This window comes from Rhinolophus ferrumequinum, chromosome 21, assembly GCF_004115265.2.
Source record: "Rhinolophus ferrumequinum isolate MPI-CBG mRhiFer1 chromosome 21, mRhiFer1_v1.p, whole genome shotgun sequence".
Taxonomy (NCBI): domain Eukaryota; kingdom Metazoa; phylum Chordata; class Mammalia; order Chiroptera; family Rhinolophidae; genus Rhinolophus; species Rhinolophus ferrumequinum.
The window spans coordinates 24,931,593-24,945,011 of NC_046304.1; the positions used below are offsets into that span (position 1 = coordinate 24,931,593).

At 36.4% G+C, this 13,419-nt stretch overlaps 1 protein-coding gene across 1 annotated transcript in view; it reads right to left on the minus strand.

Annotated features, from left to right (window-relative positions):
* APPBP2 (amyloid beta precursor protein binding protein 2) overlaps positions 1 to 13,419 on the minus strand; it is a 50,917-nt gene that overhangs the window by 24,984 nt on the left and 12,514 nt on the right. Inside the window, exons 2-4 of the mRNA XM_033090050.1 lie at positions 8,401 to 8,489; positions 6,371 to 6,522; positions 3,184 to 3,307 (exon numbers count right to left, since the gene is read on the minus strand). Coding sequence (XP_032945941.1) covers positions 3,184 to 3,307; positions 6,371 to 6,522; positions 8,401 to 8,489 — 365 coding nt within the window. The remainder of the gene's footprint in view (positions 1 to 3,183; positions 3,308 to 6,370; positions 6,523 to 8,400; positions 8,490 to 13,419) is intronic.

Below are 13,419 nucleotides of genomic sequence, written 5' to 3' on the forward strand. Positions count from 1 at the left end.
TACATGTAACTATGTATTACAATATTAATGGCTTACCACCACTGTTCCTATACTATCTTGCCCTACCTTAAGATTTGTTACTGAACTTGTATTTGATTAGAGAAATTCCTTGAGTATTTTCCTCCAATAAAGTACATGAAGGTATATTAGGTCTCTGTATATTTGAAAATTAATTATTTTACCTTAAAAGTTGGTGATGTAGTATAGAATTTTCTCTCAATAGTTGCGTTACTGCTATTGTCTTCTAGCTTCTGATTTCTATTTATTTTTGCACATGTGCTGCCAAAGCGAGCACTCATTTATTTTTGGATTTCAGGAAATTAACTGCCTAGAGCTCAGGGTTCTTTTTCAACCTAGGTTCAAGTCTTCTCTCTCCCACCACGGGTTTGGTTCAGGAGTTCCTTTTTTCACTTAAAATTCCAAAAATAACCCAATATAATTGTGCTTATTTCTGGGCAGTACAGTTATAAATATTTTTCTTCTTCAAACTTTTCTGTATGTTTTGAATTTGTTTGGCAATAAACATATGCATAAGCAGAAAAAACAAAGATAGTAAACAGAAAATGAATAAAAGGAAACAGACAGAGTCTTCAAGGAGTACAACAAGGACAGAGAATGGTACTAAGTTTAACTACAGTGGTACCATATTTGACAAGAAGATTCTCTGACATTTGCCCTATACTGCTTCCATGCCAACCACAGATTAGAGTCTGGCTTTGTGTCATTAAGTTAAAAAAACATACTCCTACTCTTGCGACAGGCTCAAAGCCCCTGGGATCAGCCAAAAAATTTCATTAGTGTCAGTTCTGCAAAATATTTCTTTTCCAATTCAGTTGAACACATGGTCAATTAATCCCCCAAATTTTTCTGCCTTAAAAAAAAAGCTAAGTAACAAAAGTTTAATCCTTTTCCCCCCAAATACTACTAAGGGGAAGACAAAACCATATACTATATATGTAAATTATATTAAATACACCTTAATGACCAAGAATCTAGCCAAGTATAATTGTGTAGAAACAAATTTTATTTTGATATTTGAAATTCACCAAAACAAAATATCTAGGTATACAGGCCATAAGCTAGTATTATAAATAGCTTTGCTTCCTTGTCCAGATATTTTTCTAATTCCATATATGTCTGTTCTGAAGACAGCCAGGACAGTCACTGGGCTGACAGGTACTTATCCAAGATTCCTCTCCTCTCCTTCCTTAATGTATACCCTTGAGTCCATTTAGGGCAGCAATATGAACAATTTAAAATGTTTTGTTTGCCCCCCCTGGGGCGGCCGGATGGCTGATGGTTAGAATGCAGTGCTCATAACACCAAGATTGCCGGTTCGATCCCCACATGGGCCAGTGAGCTGCGCCCTCCACAAATAGAGTGAAAACGACGACTTGACTTGGAGCTGATGGGTCCTGGAAAAACACTGTTCCCCAATATTCCCCAATTAAAAAAATTAAAAAAAAAAAAAGTTTGCTCCCCTGATTACTTTACGTGGGTTGGATGATGTGTAGAATGTGTCCCAGTTTACCAGTTTCAAAGACAGGTAAGCAAAGACATAAAGCTAGGCTTCAGGGAAAGCTATGTTTTTCTGACTGAAAAAAGGCAGAAAAAGCAGGCTCATGAGCCTTTTGCTCTTCTCCCTGCTCATAACACTTGCAAACATAATGATGTGAGCTATATGTTGAAGATGACAAAATAGGAAGGCGAGAAGGAACTCTGGCCCCTGTGAGAAAACTCAATCTTTTGGTCACACTAAAATAAAATTTATATAGCCTCAAAATTAAACAGACAGAAGAAACGTTAGTTATTCGGGTGAAATAAATCTTATTCTGTGAATAAAAAGCAAGCACATACAAGAAAATATTTTACCTGTGGGTCAAAAGACTGCTTTAAAGAGGAATCTACAATGAAATCACACAAAATTGCTTTTCTGTTCCAAATTAACTAGTTCACATACACAGAAACATTTAAATAGTCCCTCAAATCCCATATAGGATAGTCTAGTCTCCCATTCCTACAAAGATACAATAGGCAGAAGAGAGGTAGAAAGATGACAAAGATTATTTTTATCAGTACTACATACAAATTATAGGCCCAAATAATCCCTTTATAGCTTCTGCTCACAAGTATTTCTATAATTTATCATGTACTTTTAAAATATCAGTGGAAATAAGCATAAGCTTCTAAAATATTATTTATAATTAAGTTTGCACATTACAAAATTAACTTCAGGACTTGAATATTCGTGTAACACAGGTAAGCCCTATATAAAACACGGATAATGACAACCTCAAAAGATTGAACTCCAATTGGTTAAAAAAACCCAAAAAACTAGAGAGCTTACTCAATTTTCGCTTAAATCAATAATGGTTTTATATAAAATCTATATTCTAGCTCTAAAGGGGGTTCAGATTTAATTAACTCATCTCTAAGATACCAAGGATATTCAACCCTCTATTCAATATTCAAAAACTAAATTCAGTAAATCGACCAGACAGACTTTAGTTAACTTAGGACAAGGAATTTCTGTTATGTTTTAACTTTATTTTGATTTCCCTTTAGTTTTATTTAAAAATTCTTTTTAAGAAAAGTCAAATCAAATTGGGGGACAAAGAGTGAACCTATATGAAAATAGTTAAAACTAAATGTTACATGTGCAGACAAAATAAGGACAGTAAAAGCAAGAGTTACTTCTAAATTTGCTTGCTTTTCCTTTACATACATCTGTTAAAAATTATTTTTAAAGCAAACATTTATAAGTAAAATACTAATCTTGTTATGTACAATTCTAGAAATGCAAACAGAGCAAGGGTTAAAAAAAATTACACCCAAGAAAAAAGTGTATTTATTTTCCTAGCATCTGATGCCCTCCACAGTTCTGGTACATACTAGGCATTCAACAAATATTTATTGAATGAATGAACAAACAAATTCTATGATGAAGCTAAAATATATATACACAACCTGGTTCATAATACTGAAATCTAAATTAAGGTAACTATAACAAGTCAACTGTATTTTGGGGATGAGAGACTATGGAGGCCAGTCTAGTGAAACTGTGACATATAAATATCACTTCAGAGATTAATTTAAATATTGAAGTACGTTTAAAAGAGCTAAAACTATAAAAACCACTAAGAACCATTATAGCATGTAATTGTAGGATCTGTTCCAACTTACCTCACGCAACATTCTACTGCACGAAACCAATGAAGCATCTCATCATGTAGAGTACACAACTGAAGGCAGGACAGAAAAACTTTCTCAGCATCACTATACCAGCCTGCATCGGAAAGAAAGCCACCTAAAGGACAAGAAAAACCAATCACTTTAGATAATTTAATAAATCACTTAAAAGCCAAAATGACATGATTATAATGAATGCCATCTAAAATGGAAAAAAACAAAAACAAAAAATCCAACAATATTAACGTCCTGTGTTTAGCCCCAAACAAGGATACTAATTGTGAGACTGTTTTAAAAAAAACAAAACAAACACTTTCAAACCAGGGGAAGTAGATCAAAATTGAGACCTTGAATAAGGAGTGAAGAATATTAATACTCTAAGAATACTCTGTGAACTAAGAGTTGACATTAGCCACTGCAGTCTAATAATTCTAATATTTTCATGTTGCAGGATAAACATAACTTTCCAAACTCTCCATATCCAATCCCAAAGACAATAAAGAAATCTGAATAAACTTAACCTTCTTAGTACAGCGGCACATCATTGAGGATACACAGGTAAGAGATGGGGATGCTTGTTCATCTCATTTTTTTAGCTAGAAATTAAATTGGTGTCCTCCAAGTCCTAATGTACTGGGCATCTTTTTCTTAGAATAGTGTTCATCTCTTCAGAGGCTCTTGATCCCTCATGATAGTTTAATGCTTTTAATAGTGTCAATAGTCTTAACAGTGTGAGAGTCAAGAAAATACTATACTTTGCTCAGATCCATGTCTTATGTTTAATTAGAGCTATATGTAATCAAACAAATATTTTAATTGGAGCCAAGTATGCTTTAGAATATTATAGGGACCTCATCAAGTGACTGAATAATATGGTTATTATACCGGAGAGAGGGAAGGGGAGGGGGAGGGAGAGGAAGAGAGAGGACGAGAGAAACAAGAGACGTTCCTTCCTGTTTGCTTCCAGTTTCTGTCCTCAAGGCTCCCGCTGACAGTGATGCCCCCACAGTAATGCTCTGTACTCTGGCAGTGGCAATTCATTCCTGTAAGCCAATTCCAGTTTCAGTTTTCCAGTACTTGCAGAACCAGATTCACAGCACCCAGGTCAGAGAAACTAGCACCAACCAGCCAGGTGCTGCTCTTAAAAGTCTAGGTGCTAGACTCATGGCCCCTTCTCAGAGCTGAGGCACCTAGAGCCAAGCAGTACCCCAGCTTGTGTGAGGCACTTCCTCAAGCTTAATAATTCCAAACCCACCCCTTGGTTCCCCAAGCCCTAGGTGTGCTAGGTGATTCTTGCAGTTGCTATGTTCATAATACCCAAGTGTTCCTTTTTTATGTTTTCCAGCTCTCTAACACCTGTTTAAAAATTCTTTATATTAAATTCTATCTCCACAACATGGATGGACCTTGAAAACATTATGCTAAATGAAACAAACCGGTCACAAAGATCATATATTTTATGGGTCCATTTACATAAAATGTCCATATATATATATAGAGAGAGTACACTGATGTTTGCCTCGGCTAGAGGTGTCAGAAGGAAATGAAAAATGACTGCTAACGGGTATGGGTTTCTATTTGGGGTGATGACAGTGTTCTAAAACTTACCACGGTGATGTTTTCACAACTTGGTGAATACATGAAAAACCTTTGAGCTGAATAACTTAAATGGATGAACTGTGAATATCTCAATAAAGCTGTTATTTAAAAAATTATATCCATCACTGTATACTTCTAGTGTGAAGTTTTTTCACTGTTTTGGTAATTTTAGGATGAAGACTGGTAATATAACTGAGTTTAGGGCTTGGTTCTATCTCCAAGATATTTCTTCAATCTGGCTCATTTCAGTGACCAGATTGGTATTAAGTGTTTGTGGAGATGACAGAGGATCTCAATGAACACTAGCCTTCCTGTCTTTTATCTTAACTTGATAATAAATTTCTCCCAGAGTTTTACATGACCATGTGTGACTAATGGGATGTCAACCTTTACATACGTCAAGATCACAACCACACTACTGTTACAGACCTTCTTTGGTCACAATTCTGTTGCAATTTAAATTCCATGGGACGATCAAAGTATAAATGCTGAGGGTTCTTTTCAGAAAAGAATGCTCTGAAGTTCCTCCAGCAAACTGTCTATGACCACTACAAAGAATTATTCTAAGACTAAAGGAAATGATCATGAAAACTCGTTAGCAAAAAAAGTGTATGTGCACTTATGTGAGAGAAAAAACGTGCATGCACACACTCATTTGAGAAGCTAAAAATAGAAAGTAGTCTGTGATGATGGAACAGTCCTGTATCCTAGTGGAATGACAGTTGTATGAATCTTTACATGGAATCAATTGCGCGCGCGCACACACAAATAAATGTAAAAACTGGTAAAAATTAAATAAGGCTTGTAGTCTAGTTAAAAGTATTAAGCCAGTGTCAACTTCCTGGTTTTGGTACTGTCTGTGAATCTACAATCATTTCAAAATAAAATAAAAAAATTTTAAAGAAAGTAAAAAGAAAGGTAGCAACACCTTAATAAGTAATTGCCTGAAACATACTTGCCTATGCAGACTTGGTGAAAACCATATAAAATATTATACATACATTAAACGATACTTTTCTATATATATAGCATACAAAACCTTCTCAGAATCCTTTTCCATTTATGTTGTCAGTATTCTCACCTAACAACCCTCGTGAGGAAACACAAAATTACCATCATTTTCGAGATGAAAAAACTGAGGCCCAAAAAGAATGAAGTCCCACGTCACAGCAGATAGTAAGCTGGTAAAAGAGGTTGGTGGCAGCACGACACAGTAGAAAGACTTGTGGCTTGAAATCATATAGATACAAGATGCTAATCTTAGCTCCACCACTAGCTATGTGACTTGAGCAAGTTACTTAACATTTTTTGAGTCTGTTTCCTCATTTGTAAAATGATCTTAATACCAACACATGACTGGAATGTCGTGAGGATTCAGAAAGAGAGCATTTAAATGCCTAGTACAGTGCTTGGCACAACTTAATAATGTTCAATACATCACACCTAGTTTTGCTGATGTTTTTCTCACGACTTACTTATGTAGACTTAGGGGATGTCTTGGGAGAATCCTTTATTGCTGGCAGGTCTAATTCTGAGTCATGTCACACAGGACACAACACTCCTCTATTTTACTATTACTTACCTAAAACAAAGCCAACCTGGATAGCCTTTTCCTTTACTGCAGCATCTGATTCTGCTATATAAGAGCACCGTCTACTGAATGAGTAGGCCAAGACTGAAGCAACTTTCACACCATGATCCATCAAAGCCTGAAAACAATGATGAAGCAAATGTCTGAAACAGAAGGAAAAAGTTATTTTATACATGTAACGTAGTTTGTCCTTTTAGACAGTGTTAGCTTGCTTTTTAAAAATAACAGTACCATTACTTTCTAAGATGGAATAAGATAAAAAGCCTTTTATGAATTGCCTTATGAATTGTGAGGTCATAATAATTCAGTTTAGCATAATACCTTTACTCAGTCGATCACTGAGTGATCTTATATGTGTAAATGTATGGAAACGAAAGATAAAACTAACTTTTAACATCAGTTTTAAAAACCAAATTGTCTTACAATTCAACAATAATCCAATTAAAAAATGGGTAATGGATTTGAATAGAGATTTCTCCAAAGAAAACACACAAATGGCCAATAAGCAAAAGAAAAGATGCTCAGCATCGTTAGTCATTAAAGAAATGCAAATCAAAACCACAATGAGATACCACATCACATCTGCTAGGATAGCTGTAATAATTTTTTTAAAAAGTGATGGCAAGGATATGTAAAAATTGGAACCCTCGTACATTGGTGCTGGGAACATAAAATGGTTACAGCCACTGTGAAGAACAGTTTAGAAGTTACTAAAAATGTTAGAGGATTATCATACGTATATATCCTAGTTACATGTACAAGAGAAATGAAAACTACAGGCATACAAAACCTTGTCCATGAATATTCACAGCAGCATTATTTATAATAGCAACAAGCTGAAAACAACAAGCTGAAAATGCTCAACAGATGATTAGATAAACAAAACATAGTATATCCATACAATGAAAATTATTCAGCCCAAAAGGAAAAAAGTACTGATACAAAAACAAAAACAGGAATGAACAGAGTTTCTTTTTAGAGTGATGAAAATGTTCTAGAATTAGGTAGTGGTAATGACTACAAAACCTTCTGTGTATACTAAAAGCGAATGAATTATATAATTTAAAATGGTGAATTTTATGGCATGTGAATTATATTCCAATAAAAATTTTTTAAAAAACAAAACTATAAATAACAGTCACTGCTCTAAAGAAAGGGGGAAAATGTCAAATTACATGATTTTAATTCCAAATATATTAAACACTTAAAAAAGGATTGGGATTTGGTGAAATGAGAGATGAAAGAGAGGTATGCCACTAAATCTTTACAATGGCCACGCTTATAACAGCATAAAAAATTCAAATCCCAGAAAGCTAAATTTTCTTAGAGCAAAGACTGCTTTTTGAAGTTTTCCTACAGCCTTCTTTTACCAAAATGAAGTTCTCATCTATTATTTTTTTACAGATTAATTTTAATTAACCAACCAAGAAGTTTCTCTCTAGGCTTAGTATAGAGGCCACATTTCAAAGTTATCCCTTTGAAAAGTGAAACCATGTTATTTATTTGTTTTATTATATCATCCCTCTCTAAAATACAAAATCTATGAGGGAGAGATGTCACAGATCTTTTTTTCACTGCAGTAACCCCAGAATCTAGAACAGTACCCGACATATACTAGGCATTCAAGTTTTTACTTAATTTGAACAAATAAAACAACCTGGCAGTATTTATATCAGAGATTAGCAGCATTTTGTAAAACTATATTCTTATTTTTTATAGACATGTGGGTTAGGAAAAAGAAATGGCATTTAAAGCAAATTTAGGGAAGAACGTTAAAGAGAATAGCAAGTACAAGGGCCATGTCACCTACAATTGGCTCCGACTAAATAACAGCCACAGTGGGGAAGATGAATTTGGTCTCCTTTTCCTGAACATAAAAAGCAATGGTGGTATTGATGGCTTCACAACAATGTGGATGTACTTAATGCCACTGAATTGTACACTTAAAAATGGTTAAAATGGTAAAATTTGGGTGGGTTATGTATGCATAGTTTACCACAATTTTCAAAAAATGAATTTACCTTTTATCCAAAGCTCTCAATACTTTAGCAAAAACTTCCAATTCACAAAATTCACTGCCCAGTTGACATAAGCGTCCCTGTTGGTAAAGCTGAAATAAAAAAACAAACAAACATAAAAAGATAATTTTAAAAAAAGTAATTTATTTTTAATTTGTTTTAATTATACTTATGAATATAATTTGATGAATTTAGTGAAGTCTGTATAATTAGATATAGTACCAGGAAAGATGCTTGTGCGAAGAGAAATGTCACACTAACAAATTTCTACAATTTATATAGAAGCATTTTAAAGTTGTATATGATAGAAATTCGTATTTGTAAAACAATATTTGGTACGTGTAAGTACAAAATGCTATATAATTATGTATTTATTAAATAAACATAAAAAAGTCATACTTAAGAAACTTTCAAAATTAATTCCTTTTTTTCCTTAAACAAAACTGAATAGTTAATGTAAAATTATCAAAATGATAGCAAAGATAATATCCAGAAGCCAGAACCGATCAATATGCCCCACTGAGGGCTCTTCAGAGCAGGACAAGAATCTCAGTTCGGTTCTGGGCATGATACTTCACAAGCCGACTAACAGCAGCACAGTCTAAAAAATCCAGGACAGCAGGATTTTTAATCATTGTCACATTTGGCCATGTTCTGACTTTTTAGAACTTCTATTTAAAATATCTTAATAAGGGGTGGTCAGATGGCTCAGTAAGAGCACGAGCTCTTAACACCAATGTCGCCGGTTCAATTCCCACATGGGCCAGTGAACTGCGCCTTCCACAACTAGATTGAAAACAACATCTTGAGCTTGGAGCTGAGCCGCTGATGGGTGGCTGGTTGGCTCCGTGGTTGGAGCGCGGTGCCTGTGGCACCAAGGTAGCAGGTTGGAGTCCCACATGGGCCAGTGAGCTGCGCCCTCCACAACTGAATTGAGGACAACGACTTGACTTGGGCTGGGCTGCGCCCCCCCCACAACTAGATTGAAAACAATGACTTGACTCGGAGCTGAGCTGCACCCTCCACAACTAGATTGACTGGACATGGAGCTGATGGGTCCTGGAACAACACGCTGTTCTCCTATATCCCCAAATTAAAAAAAAAAAAAATCTTGTTCCATTTTAAAGCATAAAATATCTTAATAAATGTGTGAAATGTTTATAAAAAATAATACATGCATATGGTTAATAGGAGACAAATACTACTGCCCTTCTTTCCCCTACTCCAGCTTTTGAATTTATCTGTGCTATATAAATATAGTGCTTTAAGAAGGCGGGAATTTTCTTATATTAATTCACTTTATATTATAAGCACTTAACACTTAGCTCAGTTGATGAGAAGGGTTTCGTAAAGCGGGTAAGATCTAGAGTTCATTTGCCAAATGGGCCAATTAACTTTGCTCAGGAAAAACATACTACAAACTCAGTCAGCAAACTCTTGGGCATTAAGTCACTAGTCACTATGAAGGAAAGGCAAGCTATAGATCTATTAATGCAAATCAATAATGACTGCTGTGAAAAATCCCTAACAACTGCTGCAGGGCAGGAGACATGACATGCTCAGGAAAGGGAGGCAGAAATGTTTTCTTCATATAATGGTTTGGCTATTCTCATTAACAATAAACCTTCCGAGGGAAAGATTGGCTGTTTTTGGAGATGATGTTTTCTGCTGTAAAAAGGCTTCTGGGAACGTACACAGTAAAATTCACTATTATTAATCACTGTGATATTTACTTTGACTATTAACCAATAGAGAATAACTCAGGGAAAATAAAGCTGAGAATTTATGACCAAATTCCTATTTGGGGGTTTCACAAAATTTCTGATTTGGGGCAGAAAAACAACTGTAGTTATCAAAATAAACATATACACATACTCCCAAAACAATATAGGACAAAAAAAAAAATCTTAGCTTCTTACCAAAGTAACTCATTAGCAAATTTAAGGCTTAGAATTTCTTTTGTAAGTAGAAGAAATGAAAACAAGTTGTATAACTTTTTTGTCTGTATTCACTAGTCAAATAAAGACAAATTAAACTTAGTGTGTTCTACACCCATCTCCTAATGACTGAAAACTGGTATATCCTACTAAATGGAATTTGAAACTAAAGTTTTAGGAAAATTGCTACCCTAGGTATGACTGTAAATATACCCTATTATCAAACATAGGCATTTCTTTCTTACCCACTTGTTCAATTTTTCTAGCTAAAAAATGGGTTCACATTTAAATTCTGGGGAGAGGATAATAATTTAATTGTTTCAAATAATCTTTTATCAGGTTTATAAAAAATGCAACTTTATACAGTTTATGAATGGGATTGCTGGATACCGATCCAGAATAAAAATAGCATCTTAATTCTTACAGAGATCTCATATGTGCTAGGCACTAAGTGCTTTTCGTAAGTAACTCAATCTGTCCTTCTACCAATGAGGAAACAGAGGCATATAAAGTTAAATAATTTACTCAAAATCACAGTTAACAAGTGGCAAAGCAAGAATCTGGCCCCAGGCAGTCTGTCCTTACACCCATGTTCTTAATAACATACTATACTGCTTCTTGAAAATAACACATAGGGGCGGCCCGGTGGCTCAGGCGGTTGGAGCTCCATGCTCCTAACTCCGAAGGCTGCCGGTTCGATTCCCACATGGGCCAGTGGGCTCTCAACCACAAGGCTGCCGGTTCGATTCCTCAACTCCCACAAGGGATGGTGGGCTCCAACCCCTGCAACTAAGATTGAACACGGCACCTTGAGCTGAGCTGCCTCCCGGATGGCTCAGTTGGTTGGAGCGTGTCCTCTCAACCACAAGGTTGCCGGTTCAACTCCTTGACTCCCACAACGGATGGTGGGCTCCGCTCCCTGCAATTAAGATTGAACACGGCACCTTGAGCTGAGCTGCCTCCCGGATGGCTCAGTTGGTTGGAGCGTGTCCTCTCAACCACAAGGTTGCCGGTTCAACTCCTTGACTCCCACAACGGATGGTGGGCTCCGCTCCCTGCAATTAAGATTGAACACGGCACCTTGAGCTGAGCTGCCTCCCGGATGGCTCAGTTGGTTGGAGCGCAGGCTCTCAACCACAAGGTTGCCAGTTGGATTCCTTGAGTCCCGCAGGGGATGGTGGGCTGCGCCCCCTGCAACTAGCAACGGCAACTGGACCTGGAGCTGAGCAGCGCCCTCCACAACTAAGACTGAAAGGACAACAACTTGAAGCTGAACAGCACCCTCCACAACTAAGATTGAAAGGACAACAACTTGACTTGGAAAAAAAGTCCTGAAAGTACACACTTCTCCCCAATAAAGTCCTGTTCCCCTTCCCCAATAAATTCAAAAAAAAAAAAAAAAGAAAATAACACATAATGGGAAATTTAACATTTTTGAAGAAATAACAGATTTAAAGATTAATCCCTTCATGTATTCACACATCTTATGGAGTAGAGCATAGACGAAAGGAAACTGAGGCTTCAGGTTCCTTGTAATGATTCTCATATCAGGTTTTTAAAAATCTGACGTATTTTAGTTCATTATTACAGTGTGCAATACTATATTCTGCATCCATTGACTAATGAGGCCATTAAAGGACTCTATCAACTATTTTAGCTATTTGGTTCCTTAAGGAAAGTAAGGAAAAACAAGTTTATTTTTAGAAGTAGGTAAATTACCTCTCAATAGATATGAAAACAGAAAATAAAAATACAATTAGAGGCCGGCCCAGTGGTTCAGGCGGTTAGAGCTCCATGTTCCTAACTCCGAAGGCTGCCGGTTCGATCCCCACATAGGCCAGTGGGCTCTCAACCACAAGGTTGCCAGTTCAATTCCTCCAGTCCCGCAAGGGACGGTCGGCTCTGCCCCCTGCAACTAAGATTGAACACGGCACCTTGAGCTGAGCTGAGCTCCTGAATGGCTCAGATGGTTGGAGCGCATCCTCTCAACCACAAGGTTGCCAGTTCGATTCCTCGAGTCTCGCAAGGGATGGTGGGCAGCGCCCCCTGCAACTAGCAATGGCAACTGGACCTGGAGCTGAGCTGCGCCCTCCACAACTAAGATTGAAAGGAAAGACTGATCTGGAAAAAAGTCCTGGAAGTACACACTGTTCCCCAATAAAGTCCTGTTCCCCTTCCCCAATAAAATCTCAAGACACAGTCTCTATCATGAGAATCAAGTATTTAGTATTCTTATTCTATCATTACTTATTGAAACTGCCGAAATTCATCTGAAGAATTTAACACTAAGGGGAAATCTGAATTTCATACATAGTTACTTACTGTCTCCCCAAGCAGATTATAAGCATCTTAAAGAGAAACATTTACCAGGCAGTCCTATGTCCTGTCTCCACAGCACTCTGTACAGAACACTACTCAGGCAATACACTCTGAGAACAAATTTGAATGCAAACTTAATAAGCTAGAGTCATGAAGAACACAAAGTTCCAGCACCTAAAAGGAAAAGTCAAGAACAAATTCTAAATAATAGCTGCTTAAATTTATGGACAAAAATGAGTGTTTCCTATTTAACATCTAATCTTTTACCTAGTAACCCTGGCATATTCATTACATGAAACTCTTAGCTTACTGAATGTGTTTTATCTTTGTGATTTTCACATCAAAGGCAAAAATATTACAACTAGGAACAATTTACTCATTATTTGTTTCTATTAACTTAATAAATCTCAGGAACATTGTGTAAGGCATTGTGCTAGGTCATGGGGATATGGAGGTGACTGGTCACCACAGTAATACAAAGTCACTAAGAATTCTTCCCTGATCCAACAAATTTAGAATCTGTCAGAGCACAAAAATAAATAAGGTTTGCGGGTTACACAATGGGGGTAAACAGAGTGTTTTAGGAACACAAATAAAATACCCACTCCAAGAATAAATTTCAGCTGAATTTTGAAGAGGAAACGAGAGTGAAGCTTCTGGCAATATGGCAGATGACACTGACACGTGAAAACCTTCCAGCCCCTTTCCAAAGGCAGGGAAATGCTAGATAAAATATCACAAAATAACCTTTGAATAAACAGCTGAG